This window comes from Myotis nattereri, assembly GCF_964212035.1.
Source record: "Myotis nattereri genome assembly, chromosome: 13".
Classification (NCBI taxonomy): domain Eukaryota; kingdom Metazoa; phylum Chordata; class Mammalia; order Chiroptera; family Vespertilionidae; genus Myotis; species Myotis nattereri.
Window position 1 is genome coordinate 40617992 of NC_138088.1, and position 21323 is coordinate 40639314.

The 21323-nt window shown below is 46.6% G+C and overlaps 2 protein-coding genes across 3 annotated transcripts; one reads left to right on the plus strand and one right to left on the minus strand.

Moving 5' to 3' along the window:
- Positions 1 to 6411: 6411 nt before the first annotated feature.
- Positions 6412 to 13028, plus strand: PGAM1 (phosphoglycerate mutase 1). Its single transcript, XM_081104731.1, has 4 exons — positions 6412 to 6688; positions 9988 to 10262; positions 11004 to 11184; positions 11949 to 13028. Exons 1-4 carry the CDS (start codon positions 6550 to 6552, stop codon positions 12116 to 12118), a joined length of 765 nt encoding a protein of 254 aa, XP_080960857.1. The 5' UTR covers positions 6412 to 6549; the 3' UTR covers positions 12119 to 13028.
- Positions 13029 to 15296: 2268 nt separating this feature from the next.
- Positions 15297 to 21146, minus strand: EXOSC1 (exosome component 1). Of its 2 annotated transcripts, none has more exons than XM_081104409.1 (8): positions 21095 to 21146; positions 20871 to 20986; positions 18691 to 18765; positions 17375 to 17463; positions 16777 to 16817; positions 16244 to 16294; positions 16028 to 16112; positions 15297 to 15733 (listed from the first exon to the last, which is right to left on the minus strand). In XM_081104409.1, exons 4-8 carry the CDS (start codon positions 17418 to 17420, stop codon positions 15627 to 15629), a joined length of 330 nt encoding a protein of 109 aa, XP_080960535.1. In that variant the 5' UTR covers positions 17421 to 17463; positions 18691 to 18765; positions 20871 to 20986; positions 21095 to 21146; the 3' UTR covers positions 15297 to 15626. The 2 variants fall into 2 exon arrangements, with proteins under 2 accessions (XP_080960535.1, XP_080960534.1); XM_081104408.1 differs by having other exon boundaries at positions 15301 to 15733; positions 16784 to 16817; positions 21095 to 21140.
- Positions 21147 to 21323: the final 177 nt, after the last annotated feature.

The following is a 21323-nucleotide window of genomic DNA, read 5'->3' on the forward strand; positions in this document are numbered from 1 at the left end:
TCTCATTTGTTACCTAAGCGAGGAGGGCAGAGTGAATGTCCTCATTTCACAGATGGGGGAACATGGGGTTCAGTGATACCCCAAAGGTCGCACAGTCAGTCAATGGGCAGAAGCCACAAGATCCAGCTCTAAGCGCAGGAGCCCCTTCTGTAGCACTGCTCTCAGAACCGTCTGTGAGGCTCATGTGGAGGGAACAGGGGTGCTGTACCCAAAGCACTGAGCCCGAGGGGAGCAGGAAGGCCATTTTTAGGTCAGTGGGGCTGTGATCTGTGATGACACGGGCAGGAGGAAAGGGAAGTTGAGGCCTAACCTCTTGCCCCAAAGAGGAAGTGGATGACCTGGGTGCCCGAGCTCTGGGGGAGGGAGAGGCCTTTATCACCCTGGGCAGCCCATCATGACCACGGCGATGGAAGTGCAGCTGCTCCAGAGCGTTTCCTTCCACAGCTGTGCCAAAGCCCACACATCCTAGGTGTGACGGGCAGGTGGCTGAACTTTCTGAGCCACAGTCTCATCTAAAAATGGAATTGCTGCCCTAGCTGGTTTGGCTCAGTGGATAGAGCGTTGGCCTGTGGAATGAAGGTCCCAGGTTCCATTCCAGTCAAGGGCACACGTCTGGGTTGCAGGCTGGCGTGGTGGTTCCCCAATGATTTCCTCTCTGAAATCAATAAAATCCCCAGTAGAGAATCCCCAGTGATTATCTCTCATCATTGATGTTTCTGTCTCTCTCTCCCTCGCCCTTCCTCTTTGAAATCAATTTTTAAAAATTAAAAAAAAATGAGGTTGCTGTTCTGAGTCTAAGACGAAATATCGTGTGCCTGGCCGCCATGGCTCAGCGGTTGAGCATTGACTTACGAACCAGGAGTCCTGGTTTGATTCCCTGACAGGACACATGCCGGGGTGCAGGAGGCAGCCGATCAATGATTATCTCTCATCATTGATGTTTCTATCTCTCTCTCTCCCTCTTCCTTCCTTTCTGAAATCAGTTAAAAAAATTTTTTTTAAATGAAATATTGTGTGCAGAATGCTTAGCCACATGCATGGTACATCACTGCTGCAGAAGACCGAATGGCCCTCAGCTTCTGGGGCACTAACATTTGATTTGGTCAAAGAAGAGCTTTTAGCAAAAGAGCTGGCTTCCTAGAGTAAGTCTGAGGGAAGGAGCAAATGGCCTAATGTGCTAAAGAGGAAGCGTGTGTGCGTGTGTGTGCGTGTGCGTGTGCGTGTGTGTGTGTGTGTGTGTGTGTGTGTGTGTTTCCTTCCCAGCGTGAAAAGGACTGGAATCTGAGAACGGCAGACAAAGGTAGAGACTGTCCCCAAGGGGAGCCCGCCTCTCCCCCTCCTGACAGAAGGGAGTCTGGGTGAAGAGAAGCAGCGTGATCGCCACTCTAACCTGCCATCCTGATGCCTGAAAATTCATTCTTTCCCCCAAATTAAACCTTTCTCCACTAACCACTTCAAGCCCCTGCCCCTCATTCTGGTCAGGACTTCTATGTTGGTAGGGAATCATCTTCAGCTGCCGTAACAGACTCCTGGCTACAGTGGCTTAAACACCAGGGTTAATTCTTTCATATCCAGGAAATAGGGAGGCAGGTGGGAAGTGCAGGCTGGCATGGAGGCTCCACAGAGACTTCGGGATCTGGGCTCCCTCCGCTTTTCTGCTTCACGCTCCATGCTGTGTGCCTTCCGTGCTCAGTGTTACCTCATGGGAGGTCTTTCACTCCACGATTGGTACTTGGTCAGGGAGCTGCTCTTCTGTGGCAAAAATAAAGGGGAAGGGAAGGCTCAAAGAGGCCTTTATTGTTTTAAGGGATAGTGGAGGATAATTTGCTGTGACCTCTGATTATCCTCATCTGAGTTTTTTGTCGTGGCTTAAACAATAAGCTGGCTGTTTGAAAGCCCTTAGGGACCTGGCCCTGGCCAGGCAGCTCAGTTGTTGAGCATTGTCCCCATAGACCAAGGTTGTTGGTTGATTCCCGATCAGGGCACCTACAAAAAGCAACCAATGAATGCATAAATAAGTGAAACAACAAATGGATGTCTCTCTCTCACTCTCTTTTTTTCCCGTCTCTCCTTTCCTCTCTCTAAAATTAATTAAAAAATATTTTAAAGAAAGCTGTTAGAATCCTGGGAATTTCCCTGAGGTCTGAGGAATTAAAGCTAGAAGGGAAGCTATCTGCCTTAGGGGTTTAGAGGCTGTCTGGAGGCCCTTGGCAGCGATGAAGGCTCTGTCATAGATGAGTGCCTCTGACCCAGGAGGTGACAGCTAAGAGGATTCGGGAGCACAGATGCCCAGGCTCACACTTCCTGCAGGAAGGGGACGTATTAGCTGTAGTTGCTCTCTGAAGGGCAGTGACCTAGTTAGGAGTCTCAGGCTATTCTGTGATCTGAGCCCCTTGCACTTACTTTGTTCCCTCAGAATACGTGAATGCACCCAGACTCAACCCAGGAATCAGCCTGACAAATGTCTATGTGCCTTGTGTTCAGTAGCGATAACAGTTAAAATTAAAGAAAAAAATGTAGTGGCAGGCAAAACACACTGGTTTATCCTCACCCTTACTGACATTTGAGAATTCACCTTGGCTTGATAGGCTCTAAGTTTCTTCCCAGATTTCTTTTTTTTTTTTAATATATTTTTATTTATTTCAGAGAGGAAGGCAGAGGGAGAGAGAGATAGAAACATCAATGATGAGAGGGAATCACTGATTGGCTGCCTTCTGCACGCCCCCTTTTGGAGATCAAGCCTGCAACCTGGGCATGTGCCCTTGACCGGAATCGAACACGGGACCCTTCAGTCCGCAGGCTGATGCTCTGTCCACCGAGCCAAACCAGCTAGGGCTCTTCCCAGATTTCTGATGCTGCAATAGATGTTGAATGGATCCCCATCTCTGCCCAGGAATCATGGCTTCCATCTGCAAAGTTTTGATGGTCCTCACAACGGTCCTTCTCATCTCTCTCCTCTCTTCTCTTCTCTTCTCTTCTCTTCTCTTCTCTTCTCTTCTCTTCTCTTCTTTCTCTCTCTCTCTCTCTCTCTCTCTCTCTCCCTCTCCTCCTGCCTCTCTCTTCCTGACACAGCAAGCCCCAACTTGGGGGCCCTTATCCTTGGTCATCTCTAACTTCTTACTGATGACCATGGTCCCTGCTTATCTCCTGCTCTTCTGAAAGGTTCCCCTCACTTTCCTCATCTGTTACATGAGAACTGGGGATGCCAGGAGGTGGGGGCTTGCAGTTGAGGATTTTCAAGGTCTCTTCCAGGTCAGACACTCAGGGATCCTGAGGGAATCTATCAAGGGAAAGGCATCATGCTCAGTGCATATGCCCATCCTCAAGGAATTTCTATTTGAGTAGATCTGATGCATGCATTAAAAACCCCCACAAAACTCTGATGATCAAAGCAGATATCCTGTGAGGTTTGTAAAATTATCAGAGTTCCTCAGATTCCAAGGAGATGAGAGACTCCTTCAGGAGGCAGAGGGATTCCTGAGCTCCTTCTCAGGGCTGCTGGCACAGATGCCCCTGGCCTCCTGCCCTAAGTGTCCTACTTATCTCAGTTCCAACCCCATTGAGCAAGCCCTCCCCTGCCAGGCATCCTTCTGGAAGGGAAGTCTGTCCATGGACCTCCAGACTCACATCCTTTGAAATGGTGCCCTTCATTAAATCTTTTTTTTTTTTTTCCTCCTTGCTCACACTGCTAATAATGTTTATTAATATGTTATTAATATATTTATTATTATTTATGGCTATTTACCAGGTACAGAGCTAAGTGCTTCCCACACATCATCTCTTTTATTTCTCACAACATAATCATATAAATATGACTAGAGGCCTAGTGCATGAATTCGTGCACCAGTGGGGTCCCTCGGCCTGGCCTGCGGGATCAGATCAAAACCAACTCTCCAACATCCCTTGAGGGGTCCTGGATTGTGAGATGGCGCAGGCCAGGCCGAGGGACCCCGCCAGTGCACTATCGGGACTGGGGAGGGGTGAGGGAGGTTGGCCAGCTAGGGAGGGACTGCAGGAGGGCTCCAGGGCGTGTCCAGCCCATCTTGCTCAGTCCTGATTGGCCGGATCCCAGCAGCTATCTAGCTTACCAGTTGGAGCGTCTGCCCCCTGGTGGTCAGTGCACGTCATAGGGAGCGATTGAGTGGTCTTAGCATATCATTAGCATATTATGCTTTGGTTGGTTGAACAGCCGACCAGATGACTGGACACTTAGCATATTAGGCTTTTATTATATAGGATTATTGACCCAGTTTACAGATGGGGAAACTGAGCATGAGACGTTAAGCCACTCATCTCAGGCCCCACAGTTAAGCAGAAACAGAGACGTATTTGAACTCAGATTTCCCCTTCTCACACTTTCTACTCATTGTAGAAATGTAAGGTCCTGGCTAGACATAAGCATAGAAATCTTGAATAGAAGCAGAGAGCAGGGCGAGGAGAAAGGAACATGGTAGGAGTTAGACTGGGAGGGTACAGTAGGGCCAAGGCAGAGGGACAAAAAGTGTAGTCTGAAAAGCCAATGTTAAGCTCTTCCTTGGCGGTCCTGGGCATCAGGGCTGGGATGACCAAGCAGCAGGAATGACCAGAGGGAGAACTTCCTAAGAGGAAGTCACACCTGGGGTCCTTCCACACGGTTCTTACTTTGCAGCCCTGGGATTTTTGTGAGCCCCAGGTACAGCTTTTCATGCAGGATTCATCCCAGTCAGTGAATTCCATCTTCTCCCCGCTGCAGAGGATAGAAGCAGTGGAGCATTGTGGTTAGAGTACATACTAGGCCAGCCTTGGGCAAACTACGGCCCGCGGGCCGGATCTGGCCCGTTCGGCTGTTCTGTCCGGCCCGCAGAGCCGAAAGAGCGGAGGGTTCTCTTGCTCTCCCCTCTGCTCCTTCACCAGCAGCAGTGTTAACATGGCAACGTCGGGAAACACGGCCGCAGCTCCTTCTTCTGAGTCCAGTTTAAGAACCCATTGTGGCCCTCGAGTCAAAAAGTTTGCCCACCCCTGTACTAGGCAATTGGACCGCTTGGGTTTGAATCCTGGTTTCTCGTCCACTTCTGAGATGGGACTTTGGACAAATTATTACTCTGGATCCCAGTTTCCTTGTCTGTGGAATGGAGCTATAACAGTCCCTACATTGTACACATTGCTGGAGGGTTGAGATAATACAGTAAAAACTTGACACACTAAACCAACAATGGCTATTATGATGATTTATCTACAAGCCAGGCTTATGCGTGCTTGGGTTTGGGAGCCAGCCAGCCTGGGCTTGAATCCTGGTTCCTGTAACCTTGGACAGATGACCTCATCTCTCACTTTCCTCATCATTAACGGGAAAACCTGCTTCATAGGATCCTTGTGAGGATATGAAGAGCAAATGAGTTAAGGTTTGTAAAGCACTTATAACACTGCCTGGCACATAGTATTTGCTTCATAAATATGTGTTAAAAACTTTTCTAGACTCTGTCAAAATACAGCACAATTTCACTCTGGCAGGGGCAGCACAGAGCTGTCCAGATAAGCACATATATAACCTGCTAATTGGGTGTAGGGGAGGAACAGGGAAGGGCGTTAGGGTTTATTTGCTTCTCTGTTGGAGGTCCAGGGGGACTAAAGGCTGTGAGAAACTAGGAAGTGTGGGATAAACAGCTCTGCGTTCAAAGGAGCATGGCTTTAGCTGTGGGTTTGCTCAGTGCACATAGAGCATAGGGTCCCCAGCTCGAATCCAGGTCAGGGCACACAGCCGGCCGGGCTCCATCCTCAATAGGGGGCATGCAGGAGGCAGCCAATCAATGATTCTCTCTCATCATTGATGTTTCCATCTCTCCCCCTCTCCCTTTCTCTCTAAAATCAATAAAATATATATATATATATATATATATATATATATATATATATATATTTTAAAAAGAGCATGGCTTTGGAACCTGCAGTCAAAGCCAGTTTCCTCAGGTGTAAAATAGAGCAGTGTCCACGGATATGACAGCAATACAACTATTTACCGATCATCTTCCAGGTAGGCACAAGCTAAGCGTTTATGATGCCCATTTACAGATGAGGCTGGGCGAGGGTACACGAACTGCCCAAAGATGCAGAGCAAATGAACTGAAAGCGTGAAGATTCGTGTATGATTCAAAATCTGCGTGTGGCGGAGCTAAGTGCGATTCAAATGATAAGGGCCATTTTACGACAACGAAAGGCTTATGAATGAATGATCGCTCTACTGGGAGGGCAGCCACGCCCCAGGGCCGCCCGCAGGTCCCGCCGGCCCGGGCGCTTACGTGCGCTCCGTGACTGGCGCGGCGGCCGCGGGGCGGTCGGCGGGGACCGCATGCGCCCTAGCGCGCCACGGTTCACTCCCCCTCCCCGCGGGGCTGCGGCGCCGGCGTGGGACGCATGCGCACACCCGGCAGGCGGACGGTGGTTCCCAGCGAGTGGAAAGATTTAGGGCGCGAGTGCGCAGGCGCGGCCGGGGGCGGGGGCGGGAGCTGGGGCGGGCCCGCCACTCCGGAATCTCAGCGAGCCTCAGTCTGCTCGGCACTCGGAACCGCCACCATGGCTGCCTACAAGCTGGTGCTGATCCGGCACGGCGAGAGCGCGTGGAACCTGGAGAACCGCTTCAGCGGCTGGTACGACGCGGACCTGAGCCCGGCTGGGCACGAGGAGGCGAAGCGCGGCGGGCAGGCGCTGCGAGGTGCGGAGCGGGCCCGGCTGTGGGTGGGGGGTGCGAAGGCCCGGGCGTGCACTGCTCCATCAGGGCCGCCTGGCTTGTCCCCGCGCCTTCCCTGAGCGGGCCGAGACCCTGGGCTTCATCTCTCCAGCCGTGTGTTTTGCAGTTGAGAAAATGGGCCCAGGGTGGGGAATCGACTTGCTCAAGGTCACACAGGAGAGCGTGGGGGCCTCGTGCCAGGAAGTGGACCCGGGGCGGCCACCCGGCAGCCGGCGGTGCTCTCCGCGACATCGCCTTGCGAAATTCTCCTTTCTGGTCTGAGCATTTAGTAACTCCCCGACGGGTTGTTACATTGGATGCCCGGTGTCTCTCAGCATCCGTAACCAAGCCTCCTCTAGAGGCTGCTGCAGAGCCTAGTGAAGCCACAAGGCACACGCTGATCTCCCGCTGTGGGAGGAGTGACGCTTTGCTGGGGCGGGGGGTGGGGGGAGTCCAGCAGGCATCAGTTCACCAAGAAATCCCTTTCTTGTGTAGGCCTTTGCTGCTCAGCGGCGTTCTACAAATGCTGTACACAAAATGCACCCGCAAATGTAATTGAGCGAATGAATGGATGAATGAATGAGTTGAGTCGATCCTCTCCACAGCCCCGTAAAATACACAGAGGTTCTGCCCCTCCTTCCCATCCTTTCCTGGCCCTCTTAGAGCTGGGATAGTGAGGACTGGAAAGATGACTTGTCCAAGGTCATATCTTCTTAGTCCAGTGCATTGGCTTAAGTTCTGGGTTGAGTAAGGGGAAGGTGTGAGGAGCTGGTAGGCTGCTGGCCAAGGACGCGGGGCAAAGGTGGATGTGGCCGTAGATAAGCTTGCCCAGCAGGGTTGCCCCTGTGGCAGGCAGGGCTGTGATTTTGGAATGCTGGTGAGGGAGCATTCCCTGCTGCCAGCAGCCAAAGAATCTTTGGACTGAGGAGGTGCTTGGCTAGGTCTGGCCTTGCTCCCTTCTCACCCCTGGACAAAGAAACCAGGTCACTGATGCCTGGTTGATGTGGGACAGGTGTTTGGCCCCAGGTTGCTCTCTCTAGCTTCTTGCCTTCACTGTAGATCCTTTGGAAACAGAGCAAAGGTTTGGAAAGTCTGGGAAATGCAGTCTTGCTGCAGGCGCGTGGATACTTGGGGATGGTCTCATACTGTGTAGGGGGGGCGGGGAAAGGGAAAGTGCTGGCGAAGGAGGCCATTTTCTCCCCTGCAGCCGCCAGAAAGAACTGTCTGGGTCTGTGTGGTTTGCTGATTAGCCCAGGACAGACATTGTGGCTGTCCTCTAAGACTGGTCAAAAGGTTGAATTTGTAATCTCTCTTAAAATAACAGAGCCTATTTCAGTTTTTAAGTAAATGTTGGTAGCATTAGTTTTAAAAAGTCCCATTTAAAATCTTAATACCTATTATGGGCATCACAGATTATTATATATTAATATATGAAAGACTAAAAGTGGAAACTCTGAATGATGAAGACCATTATTAATTATCTAATAATACAAAAGACCTAGAATAACCACATTAAATTTACCAGGCCTTTAAGTGATAGTAGGATTTATAGACGAATCTGATTTCAGGAGGAAGCTAGTGAGTACTGGATTGCCCCACGCAGTCTTATTCCTGGGGGAGGATGGAGTCCACACACACCACCTCACACCACACCCCACCCCACCCCGCACCCCACCCCACGCCCCACACCACCCCACCCCGCACCACACCGGCAAAAACATCCCTGAGAGTGTCCTCGACTATGCTTTTGCTTGATGGGCAAGATAAAGGAATAAGCTTTAGGAAGTCTATTAAGAGTCCTAAGGGGAAATGCTTTTCTCCTTGGGGACCCGTGTGTGTACCCCATTTGTGTATTCCATTGCCCTTGAAAATAATTGCAGTGAAATAACCAGTAGGTTTTCAGATGGGAGGCTTGCACTATGGGTAGTTGCTTCCTACTGACTCAGCTCTTTTGGGGGGCGCCCTCCCTTCCCTTCAGGTTAGGAGGAGATGGAAACTGAGTCTACTAGGACTGGTTCTGAGGCTCAGTGATGAGCTCTGTGTCCTATTCCCTTGTGGACGATGGTGGTTTCCTAGTGACTAAGCCTCTTCCCCGATCAGTACAGTTCTTATTGGCCTCCTTCTCAGTTGAATGACTGGCAGGAAAATTCGCTTCACATTTCATTAATGACTGTTGGCAACTTCAGTATGAGGCAGTACTCAGGAAAGTCTGAATTTCAAAGAGGGTCTTGTAGCCTCATGGAGGAAAAGACCGTTTCCCTGGGCTACTACATAATAAGGAAAGGGCCACATTCCCCCTTACAATGGGGGGGAGAATAATATCCATGAAACATGAAGTAAGGTTAATCATTGTAACCTACTTGTTGGGCCAACATAGCTCTTGACTGCCACTCCTCAGTAACTACTGTGTGGAGGGGAGATTTGTGTGTACATGAGTCAGGCAGTGCCCAGCATTTGCTCTCTCTCCCGGAGGTGGTATCTCCTAACCTTGGTTTAACAGATGACCTAGGTATGTATATTTCTCAGGGTACTCAGGAGTAGGCTGACACTGATACAGAAGAAAGGAACCGTGGATGAAGAGGTTGTGATGTGATTTCCAATGTACAGAGAAAATACTACTTTCATGCAACAAAGTTTTATCAGCATCCTTTAGGAGCCCTTGCTGTGTCCTAGTTGTTGGGAGTTCAAAAATCACACTTACCCTAGACCAGAGGTTAGAGAGGGCTGAAATATATTACTAATTATCAGTCAGAAGTGATAGTTCTAACTAAAATACAAACATCAGGAACCTTAGAGATGAGGAAGCTAGAGATGTGGTTATAAGTTGGATTTTGGAATCACACACAGCCTGGGTTTTAATCTCTCAGGTAATGGCTGTGTCTTTGCATAATTTGCTTAACTCATCTAGTCTATATTTTTCTTATCTGGTAGACTAGGTTTTAAGGATTGTAACCTCATAGGATTGTTATGAAGACTAAATAAAACACTAAGTACTTAGTCCAGTGCCTGATAGATGGTGAGCCCTCTATAAATTTTATTTATTAAGAGATTCCAAGTTTTTGGGATCCTTTTCTTGAAAGAATTGTGGAAGGTACTTCGTCAACTGTAACGTAAGTCAACAAATTTTATCTTCCTGAAGGTAGAATATTGCTTTTCCTGCTAGTGTATACAAAATGAAATATTTGCCAAATATTTTTCATTTGGACTACCGTACATATATATAAGAAAATTCTGACTCCAGAGTGGACCTGATTAGCTTACCTCTTTGAACTTACAATTTCTAGATGCCGGCTATGAGTTTGACATCTGCTTCACCTCAGTGCAGAAGAGAGCAATTCGGACGCTCTGGACTGTGCTGGATGCCATTGACCAGATGTGGCTGCCTGTAGTGAGGACCTGGCGTCTCAATGAGCGGCACTATGGGGGTCTGACTGGTCTTAACAAAGCAGAAACTGCTGCCAAGCATGGCGAGGCCCAGGTAAAGATCTGGAGGCGCTCTTACGATATCCCACCACCACCGATGGAGCCCGACCATCCCTTCTACAGCAACATCAGTAAGGTACGTACAAACTGAGGTTTGGGTCACTCAACCTAGGACCAGGGGATTAGAATCTGGGCCACTCTTTTTGGGGGGGAGGGGGGTTATTCCTCATCCGAGGATATTTTCCTGTGATTTTGAGAGAGAGTGGAAGGGAGAGGGGAAGAGAGAGCAATAGCAATGTGAAAGAGACACATCGATTGGTTGCCTCCCGCACGCTGGGTAGAACCCTCGACTCTTGGTGGGCCGGCACTCTAACCACCCAGCCCCACCGGCCAGGGCATCTGGGCCTCACTCTAGCTTTTATTAGTGTGGTGTAGTCCTATTGAGTTTGTAGTTTATGATAAAACAGTTCATAAGTTATATGTAATCCCCTTTCTCCAAGGAATGGCCTTCACTTGTTAAAAGACTTAGTTGATTGTTTATGTTATGTAAAAACAATTTATACCTTTTTTTTATATCTCCACTGCCATAGTTTGTAAAACCTATCTATAGGTGTAGGGCCTTCCTAAGCCAGTTGTAAGATAAAATGAATTGGGAAGAGCCTTTTTCTCCTTTTCTGTATTTTCTTTGAACTGTTAGATTTTCTAGTAGTGGGTGATGGGGAGAAAGGGGCAGGGTAATGATTATCTCTTTCGCAGGCTCTCAGCTGCATTTTGTGCTCTGGGGAGAGACCCATCACTTTGACCCCTTAGGGGATGAGGAATGGGCAGAACAGATACAACTGCTAATAACTGGTGAGGTTGGATTTTTTTTGTTTAGGATCGCAGGTATGCAGACCTCACTGAAGATCAGCTACCCTCCTGTGAGAGTCTGAAGGACACTATTGCCAGAGCTCTGCCCTTTTGGAATGAAGAAATAGTGCCCCAGATAAAGGAGGGGAAACGGGTACTGATTGCAGCCCATGGCAACAGCCTTCGGGGCATTGTCAAACATCTGGAAGGTATGTACGTTTTTTCAGAGGGGCCCTCAAGGAGGGGTAAAGAACTGACACTAATTGGGGATTTAGTTACTTGGTATGAAGGAAACCTGGAAAGAGCTGGACATATTGAAAGAGTCTGATTGGTTCCTGGAGGAAACAACCTATCCCCCGTTCCTCAGCACCTTCTGGAGAAGCAGCGGGGGCCGGAACCCTGGGTGCCTGTTACACATGCAAAACCTCAGGCCCCACTTCAGACCTGATTCAGAAGTGCATCTATCACCCAGGTGATTCAGATACACATTACAGTTCGAGATGCTCACTTCTGGACTAGGATTGCCAGTTGAAACTGCTGCTAAAATGTTCCTTAATCACAACCTGGTACAGTTTCACACATGAATCTCAATTTGCATCTTCAGTTGTTTCACCTGAGGCCCTCGAGGCCAGATCTGCTGATTTTTTGCAGGCTGGATGGACTGCATAGGACATTTGAGCTGTATTTAAGTCCCGCCCTACTGTGGGCTTCTGGACCCCACTTTGGGAAAGAGATCTGGGGTACACACCTTTCATACTTTTTCCTGCTGTTCAATGGCTGAGAAATAAATATTAGGGGCATGTGTTAGGAGATCCATCTATATGGTACAGATCATTATTGCTATTTCAAATATAAGAAAGGGCATTTTGTTTTAATTCCAACCAAAGCCTTTGTCACCTGGAGGATAAATAGTGAACCTAAGAGGTATGGTGGAGTCCTGTCTTGTGTGGCTAATCATGGTGGGTATTTTCAGGTCTTTCTGAAGAGGCTATCATGGAGCTGAACCTGCCGACTGGTATTCCCATTGTCTATGAATTAGACAAGAACTTGAAGCCCATCAAGCCCATGCAGTTCCTGGGGGATGAAGAGACCGTGCGCAAAGCCATGGAGGCTGTGGCTGCCCAGGGCAAGGCCAAGAAGTGAAGGCGAGCGGGCAGACGACTTTCCCTAGGACACCCTCCCTCCCATCCCATTCCTCTGCATCTCTCCTGTGCACATGTCACACTGACCACATCTGTAGGCATCTTAGGTTGTAGCTGCGGATGGGGACTGGTGACTCCCAATTTTGTGTTAGCCATTTTGTCTCCTGCACCCACTCCCTTCATACAATCCAGTCAGAATGGCCCTTCGGGGGCACAGGTCCTCAGTCTAGGCCGACGGAGACTCTTGTCTAAGAGTCCAGAGGTAATAACTCTTGTTTTTTTGCTAGTGTTTTGTTTATTACTAAGGACCTGCTTGAAAGTAGGGGGATAAGGAGGAGCCATGTTAAGGCGTGACCAATGAGAGGCAAGAGAGCCTCTGTCCCTGAGAGCAGTCCTGTGCTATTCTGCAGTCAGGTGAACTGACTGGGGGCTCTAGTCATTCCAGTGGAAGATGAATGCCTGGTGATTCAAACAAACATTTCCTCCTTGACCCCAGAAAAGCTGGCTCCAGAAGATCGGGATCAATCCTGAATGTTTACGTGTTGCATTTACTTTTACAAAAAAAAAAGCCTATCTGTATAAAATAATAAGAAACAAAACCCTTCTGGGGTTTTCAGTGGCGGTTGAACTATTCCCACATGTGGCCATCACAAAATAAGCCATTCCTCACATCAAGGTGGGATGGGCTCCTTGACTTGTAGGAGTTATCCTGCTGTGTTTTAGAATCCCTCCCCAGCACTGGCATTATTGTCTCTTGGCAGTGAAATGTCTCTTGATCATGTCCAGGTGTGTCTTTTACTGTGTGAGTTCTGAATCATGTTCCAGTTGCTTGGCCCTGCCACGTGGGCCCATTTTGAGCATAACTACTAAGTCTTTTTCAGATCAGTATAATAAAGGAGTGATGTGCAATATTTTCTGTGTGATGTGTAATCTCTCTTGTTTAAGGAAATCAGCTTGAACATTCAACTTGAAATGTTTCATTACCCAAGTCCTTGTATGACAGATCAAGAGCTTAAGGACAACCAGTCACAACTTGACACAGCCTGGTTCAAAATTGTGTATTACTAGGTTTTCCACGTCAGGCTGGAGGGGTTGGGGGAGGTCTTGGTTGAGTTCTCCACTCCTGTTGTCTCTACAGCTCTTGCTCAGTGGTGCTGGTTACCAGATACTCCTTGACTGGAAAGTCAAATCTGGAAACTATTGTGCTCTCTAGAGTAAGGTAAAGGCTTGGCCAGATTTTTAAAAAAACAATCCTTTTCTATTAAGTTGTAGACTTGATTCACACTTTTCTTTTTGGCCTAAAGTTTTTTTTAATTCTCACCCAAGGATATTTTCAATTGATTTCTAGAGTGGGAGGGAGGAGGGGGAGAGAAACATTGGTTGTTGCCTCCCACATGCCCTCCTAGCACCCATACCCCCCAGCACCCTGCCCGGGGCTGGGAAACCTGCAACCGAGGGAAGTGCCCTTTGGTCCTCGGGCTGAGACTTAACACTGAGCCAAAATGGCCAATTTTTATTTACCAATTTTAGAGAGAGGAAGGGGGAGAGAGAAACATCAACTTGCTGTTCCACCTATTTAGGCATTCATTGGTTGGTTCTTACGTGCCCAGACTAGGGATCAAACCCTCAACCTTGTAATATCGGGAAGATGCTCCAACCAACTGAGTCACTAGGCCAGAGCTGGGCCCTAAAGTTTAGCCCTGTCAGTTAATATCCTCAAAAATTACACAAACCCTCATAAAATGACGATGCAGAAGAATAATTACATTATATACACAATTGGGAAGGGATGCTCACATTTACCTTCTCAGGCCTTTGAAAAGGTCACTGGAACATGAGAAGGCCTGTAAGACCTTTCTTGTCTACTAGGAAAAAGTGACATCTGTTGCCCTAACCAGTTTGGCTCAGTGGATAGAGCGTTGGCCTGTGGACTGAAGGGTCCCAGGTTCGATTCCAGTCAGGGGCATGTACCTTGGTTGCGGGCACATCCCCAGTGGGGAGTGTGCAGGAGGCAGCTGATCGATGTTTCTCTCTCATCGGTGTTTGTAACTCTATCCCTCTCCCTTCCCTCTCCCTTCTTCTCTGTAAAAAATCAATAAAATATATTAAAAAAAAAAAAGTGATATCTGTTAAGCTAGAATGAAGCTCCTCTGTGCCAGCCAATCTCTAATCCTGACAACCTCTGAAAGGTCTGGTATCCCCAGATTACAGAGAAGAAAATGGGCTGAAAGATATGTGGAAACTTGCCAGATGTGCTACTAAATACTGAAACAGGTGAAGGATGTTAGTTCAACTAAATCAAGGTTTAGTTTTTATTTGACTACATAGTAACCCTAGGCACATATCTTGGGTGCAGGCTGGATCCCTGGCCCTGGTCATGTGCATGCAGGAGGCAACCAATAGATGTGTCTCTGTCTCTCCCACTCCCTTCCACTCTGTCTAAAAATCATTGGAAAAATATATCCTTAGGTGAGGATTAAAAACAAAATAACAAAACCACCTAAACTGCTCAAGGCTAGAACTGGAGACTTGACTCCAAAGCTCACCCTCAATCACTCTCACTACACACAAAAGATGTGGGATCCCTGAGTTAACACCTCAAGATGAGTTAACATCTCATAACTCACGCTCCGTCCATTCCCTGTGTAACCTCTCCATGCTTAACCTTCATGCCATTCTCATCCTCAAACGTGTTGGTTTGTTTCAGCACTTTGCTTGGGCTTCTCTCTGCCTTGAATATCCTCGCTTCCATCTAAGTTCTTTAATTCCTTTTACCTCCTGTCACAGATGCCTTCCTGACATGATAGTGCCGCATCCGTTTTCAATTCAGATTTAACAAACATTTCCTGGAGTTCTCACTCTATCAGTAACACTATGATTACCACTTAACTTTACAACTACCCCATGCTACCTGAATCACCACGTGTCCTATAATATTCAGGAAACCATATTCTCTCTAAATGAGGGAATGTATATAAAGTGCTTGACCTAGTGCCTGGCATATAGTAAGTATTCAATTAACAAAAGTACTTAAAAGAGAACATAAATAAAAAACATCTGAGATCAGGCTTTGTCCAGGGCAGGCATGCACTTGACACATGTCAGTTATTGGATGCCACCGGGCAAACCCCTGCTCCACGTCATGGCACCATTTAGATTCCTTTCCCAACTCAAGACAACAGAAACCATAAAATACTTTTAATAAAAATGTTTCGTGTCACAGCAAAATTACGTATTTATAAGACTGTCAGAAGGAATAGGCTATCTCCAACATTGTACAGTTGGCTTATGTAGACTCCAAAGGAAATATTTGTCACTGGAGAATGAAATCCACTGAAAGGTTCACAAGAAAAATATTCCACCTTCAGAGTTAGTTTCTGGCAGACACTTCTAGAGCTGGTTGTTGCCTGATCCCAGGAATGTGAATAAAACAATGGCACCTTGTTGTTACTTTCATAGCATGTACTCTTGGAAACAGCTTACCCCTCCTTGGGGTAAAATGTAGCTTCCTATGTCTGCAAGAACTCGGGCTGTACTCGGGCCACTTTCCGGAATTCTTTAGTATGGGTCTTCGGGCACTGCATCTCACACCAGCTGATGGGAACCATCTGGACACCTAAAAGGGAAAAGAGCTGGGTATGAACTGAAGTGTCACTGAGGTACCTGGTGAACCTCCCCTCGTGCGGAAAAAAACCTTGTTTGTTCTACTGACTTATGGAGGGATAAGCAGGCGTTATGATATTCTCTTTTTCTTAATTTATATAAGAGAATCATTCTAATCTTAGCAGCATCTACATTCACATTGCTTCCTAAATAATTATAAAATAAGACAAACAAAAGGAAACAATGGACTAATCTCAAACATAGCTTCCAGGGAAAGGTAAGCATGTGGAAACATGGACCAACTCACCTGACTCACTGTGGGCCACCACCACTCCTAGTTCATTCTCGGCAGTGGTCAGGAGGTAGTTGGACTGTGCATCGCCTAGGGAGATCTAGTCACATAACATGGGTGAAGGAAAATGACGGCTTATAAATCTTCCCTCCCATAGCCACTTGAGTTGTATCTCTACTTCCATTTCTTCTTTTGACAAAGGCTCACAAATCTGATGGAAATAAAGGATACCACTTTGGCCAATACAATGTCACCTGGGCGAAAACTCTTATAAATTTCAACCTGTAAAGAAAGAACAGGAGTGTTACATGATAGCTCTAGATTAGGTCGACAAGAAACTATTAACCCCTGTGGGAGACTCAGTCTATTTGCTAATACCAGAGGGTAGACGTCATTATTACTCAAGACAACCAACAACTTCTATTCCTTCTACAGCATCATCATATAAATGAAAGATTTTGAATCTAATAACCCGATCAGGAATCTGACTTGGGCAATAGGTAATTGAGTAGGTCAGAGTAAGTCTGAGGAAACAGCAATGAATGAATACCTGGGTTCAAAGGCAAAAAGTAAACCAGCCCTGCTCGGGTAAAAAGGATAAACAAAACTCATATGGAAAGGAAACGAACAGGGAGGTGAATTCTACACTTTCCAGTAGGGAACACCTTCAAATTCTTTGGACTCCACATTCCCACAGATCTTTAAAATTCGCTGGAATAATTTAAAAGGATTGAGTCCTAAAGCCAAAAAAAAATAGAACCAACCAACAACCTTGTCTTTTTCAGTAGCTCGGACATCTTCCTTGCTATAAAAAAGGAAAATTAACAGAAAGATTAATTATCTGTAAGAAAGAATTATCTTGAAGATCAATGGTTCTCAACCTTCCTAATGCTGCGACCCTTTAATACAGTTCCTCATGTTGTGGTGACCCCCAATTTCATTGTTACAAATTGAACATAATTAAAGCATAGTGATTAATCACAAAAACAATATGTAATTATATATGTGTTTTCCGATGGTCTTAGGTGACCCCTGTGAAAGGGTCGTTCGACCCCCAATGGGGTCGTGACCCACAGGTTGAGAACCGCTGTCCTAAAGTGTTTTCTACTTTGATCTGAATTTTCCCACACTGCTAATCTCTAGCTTAGCTCAGTCCTTTTTGCTTTGTTCTTAAGCCTTTTCTCATTACTTTTTCCTTTTGTGCCAACTCATATATTACAGTATTTTCTTAGGACAATACCTGAGGCAAATCAAAGTACAGAGAGGAAAGAAATAAGCAGGAGGAGGAATTGTAATTGTTCATAAAAATTCCAATCTTATTCCAGGTGCTGAGGCAAATGTGAAGACAAAAATACTTCTTACCGGATAGTTCCTCGAAAAGAGTTCTTAAGTGGTGTGGACCCCACATACAGGATGTGTACTTTGGCAAAGCGTGAATTTATGCTAGAGACCTATGGAACAGAGATAAGATCAGCATCAGAGTATTAGCAGTTGTCAGCTCAAGGAGGCAGCAATAAACTAGGAATTATCAGGATTTCAGTCTAAGCAATCTTACTAAGTATAGAATTTAAGACAAGTTAAGTCCTACTTATCCTTGCATAAAGTGGAATAAGAGCCACTCTGGCCAATGGAATTACTGTAGGAATCAGATGAAATAGCACAGTATTATTTTGAAAAACACAGATGTCTAATATAAATAGACACAGGGCATTATAGCAAATCGAGATCTTTAGCAGGTCTTACTAAGAGGCCTATAGAGTGGATAGAATTTAAGTCCACATTTCAGCTGCTGCATAATATTTGGATCACTGCCTCTCCAGTTATTTTCAGAATTACACATAGATTTTTCGGCTGGAGCAAGTTATAAAGAGAGAAACTAAGAGCTCCAAGTTAATGTAACCTGGCAGAGGGTGGGAAGATGTACTTGAGTTACTGATCAGTATAGCATTAATTTGTACTTCCCGTGGAACATCCTAAAGACTTTATATTTAACAGGAATGCAACAGTATAAAGTTTTTCACTTTTCTGCAGAAAAAGGTCTCATCTCAGATATTCAAAGATACACCTTCTTATTACCTTTTGGAGCCCGTTTCCCATACAAGTAAAACTATATACTAAGGGAACCTGTTCTATGAAAGAACTATGCAAACCTGAACTTGGCTGCCTTGATCATTATCCTAGAAATCTTTAGACCAGCACAGTTCAGTAAAATTTTCTGTGACAAAAATGTTTTGTGTTGACTAATATGACAACCATTAACCACATGTAGCTATTAAGAATTTGAAATTCGGGTAGTGAAGCTGATAAATTTTTTCAAAAATATATATATTTTTTATTGATTTCAGAGAGGAAGGGAGAGAGAGATAGAAACATCAATGATTAGAGAAAATAACCGATCAGCTGCCTCCTGCATGCCCCCTACTGGGGATCGAGCCCACAACCAGGCATGTGCCCTTGACTGGAATCAAATCCAGAACCTTTTCAGCCAGCAGGCTGACGCTCTATCTAATGAGCCAAATTTATTTATCTAGGGCGCTGATAAGTAAATATTAATTTACTTACTTTTAAAGGGCCATATGTCGCTAGTGGCTGCCATATTGAACAGTGCAGTTCTACAGTGATCATGATGTCAGCACTGGATGTGGGTATCCTAAGTAGCGACGTTAGAACTAACTTACCTTACAGGTTACAATAGCTCCCACATCTGGCAGTAACTGGGACTCTGTTTCTCTCATCACAGACACAACAGGAAGCTGAAAGGAAAACAATAAAACCTGAGTATCCTGGCTAAGCCTTGGGTAGAGGTATTTGTGGCTAAGTGTAATATAGGAGTGTCTTGGTCTTTAGTTGACCCTATGAGGGCAGATGGACTACAGATTCGTTTGTAGCAAAGAGCAGAAAGCCTTAGAAATTTTAGAAAATAGGAGGGCCACAGAAAGGATGCTATTATAAGACATAATCGAACCATTTCAGATCAGTTCTAACAAGTTTTTGAGTGTGACTTTCTTGGAATTACTTGGTATAAAATTTCTTGCCTATAATCATGGATAATTTGACTCTTTCTTCCAAAGCTATACTGCTTATTCTTTCTATTTTTCATTATACAGGCTAGAATTTCCAAATAAATGTTATATAATAGTGGTCATACTTGTTTGCTTCTGGTTTAGGGGAATACTTGTAGAGTTTTCTCTTTGAGCATGGTATTAGCTGTTGGTATATGGTAGATAGTATTTTTGAACCTCATCTGTTCTTAATTTCTCCCTTGTTCATTATGGTTCGGGTCTCCTGGCCTTCAGTTCACCAGCTCACGAAATTTCTTCCCCTCTCAGGAGCTCTGTTCAACCTGTTCTTTTTGCCAGGACTGAGCTCTTCCTATTTATCCTTTAGATTGGTTAAATGTCACTTCCGCTAACTAGGCTGGGTTCACCTATGACACGTTCTCACGGCACCCGGTAGTATTCTGTTAAAGCAGTCATCACATTTGTAACCATACATTAATTTGAGCATTTATGTATTTACAATTTGGGTTTGTGCCCTTTGATAGCAGAGACCATGTGTATTTGGCTCATTACCATATCCCTAGAGGTCAGCATGAGCCTGACATATGAACATGCTCAATAGATGTCCATACCTAGGAAATGAACACACTCACCAATGTTAAGGACATTCCCAAAACTGAATGAAAAGCCTCTCCCTTTACAGATGAGGAAGAACGTGAAGCCAGAGAGTGTGTTTCTTGGATAAAGCAGAATCAAGGTCTAGTTAGCCAGCGCCTACGTGTTTTAATCCTGAACCCTCTTTCTAGTCCCTACCTGCGCCTTCAAAGACTGCGTATCCGATCCTGAGTTAACACTGTGTTCAGCTCTGGAACTTGTGCATTCAACAAATGTTGACTGAGCATTTACCTTGTGCTGTGCCCTGAAGGTATGGTGGTGAGGCCTGCTTTCATGAATCTGAGAGTCAAGTCGGGAAAGAGTCTGGTGGGGAACATGTAACTGTTTAATTCTATGCTGAGAGAAGTGCTTGGAAGGAAAGGAGTACAATTCTTTGTGTTAAACAAACAAAAGCCAAACTCCCTTCCTCAAGGAGAGGGTCCAGGAGGGCTTCCCTGAGAGAGTGAGACTTAGGCCAGCGGTTCTCAACCTGTGGGTCGCGACCCCTTTGGGGAACCACATATATCGGAAAACACATACATAATTACATATTGTTTTTGTGATTAATCACTGTGCTTTAATTATGTTCAATTTGTAGCAATGAAAATACATCCTGCATAACAGATATTTACATGACGATTCATAACAGTAGCAACATTACAGTTATGAAGTAGCAACGAAAATAATTTTATGGTTGGGGGTCACCACAACATGAGGAACTGTAATAAAGGGTCGCGGTATTAGTAAGGTTGAGAACCACTGACTTAGGCGATCTGAAGGGCAGGCAGGGATTACATAGGCTACGGAGGGAAGGGCGCCAGGCAGGTGGTGTGGCACAGGGGCTGGGGGCTGGGAGCTCAGGGCACTAGCGACGCTGAAGGACGCCGGTATGACCAGACTGCAGAGTGCGGTGGGGATGTGGACGAACCAGAGAAGTAGGCAACATGCGGGCAGCAGTCAGCTCTTCCCCCAGCATCCTTCCCCGAGTGCCAGCAACACAGCCAAGGGTGCCCCAAACGATGGGCACCCTGGTGCCATCTAAGTGCCCGGCAGCAGGGACCGCAGCTGGAAGAAGCTTAAGAGACCAACTCTTCCTGGTGAGGCGCTAGAGATGCGTCCACAGTGCCCTTGCCCCAGGACCCCGAAATGAAAGGCAGCCTAAGAGAAAGGCAGAGACCGAGGAGATGGAGGGCCGCCCCCTTTACCGCGCCGTTCTCGCAGCTCTTCGTCATGCAGCCAGCAAGAGACGAAAAGATGTAGCCATGCCGGGTGTAGGTGCCGCTGCCTGGGCTGCCCTCCTCCAAGTTACACAGACGTTCGCCTGCGGGAAAAAACGCGGCATCAGCCACGGGTGCCCAGAAGCTGTGGGCCATCCGGCCTTCCTGCCTCTGTCCCTATCCAAGACTCGGTATGGGCATCGCTCACTCACCCGGGATGCAGTACCTCACGGGTGGCGCCATCGCAGCCACTATGCAAAGCCCGGAGGAAAACGAAAACGGTCTCTCATTGGCCAAAACACGGGTGCAGTGCCTCAATAAGAAACGCGCCAATTGGTGCGTTTGTCACGTGACCCCGCGGCGCCTTCCTGAAGGGGTAAACTACATGTCCCAGGTTGCCCCGGGCGAATCCCGGGGCGGAGCTCCAGAACGCCTGGACGT

Excerpts from the sequence above, each read along its gene's own strand:
- EXOSC1 (XM_081104408.1), bottom strand. The coding sequence starts at position 21,125 with ATGGCGCCACCCGTGAGGTACTGCATCCCGG. Across the intron at positions 20,987-21,094 it reads CGTGAGGTACTGCATCCCGG|GCGAACGTCTGTGTAACTTG; the intron begins GTGAGTGAGCGA and ends TTTTTCCCGCAG. Across the intron at positions 16,818-17,374 it reads TCTTTTCGAGGAACTATCCG|CAAGGAAGATGTCCGAGCTA; the intron begins GTAAGAAGTATT and ends CCTTTTTTATAG.
- PGAM1 (XM_081104731.1), top strand. The coding sequence starts at position 6,550 with ATGGCTGCCTACAAGCTGGTGCTGATCCGGCACGGCGAGAGCGCGTGG. Across the intron at positions 6,689-9,987 it reads CGGCGGGCAGGCGCTGCGAG|ATGCCGGCTATGAGTTTGAC; the intron begins GTGCGGAGCGGG and ends TACAATTTCTAG. Across the intron at positions 11,185-11,948 it reads CATTGTCAAACATCTGGAAG|GTCTTTCTGAAGAGGCTATC; the intron begins GTATGTACGTTT and ends GGGTATTTTCAG.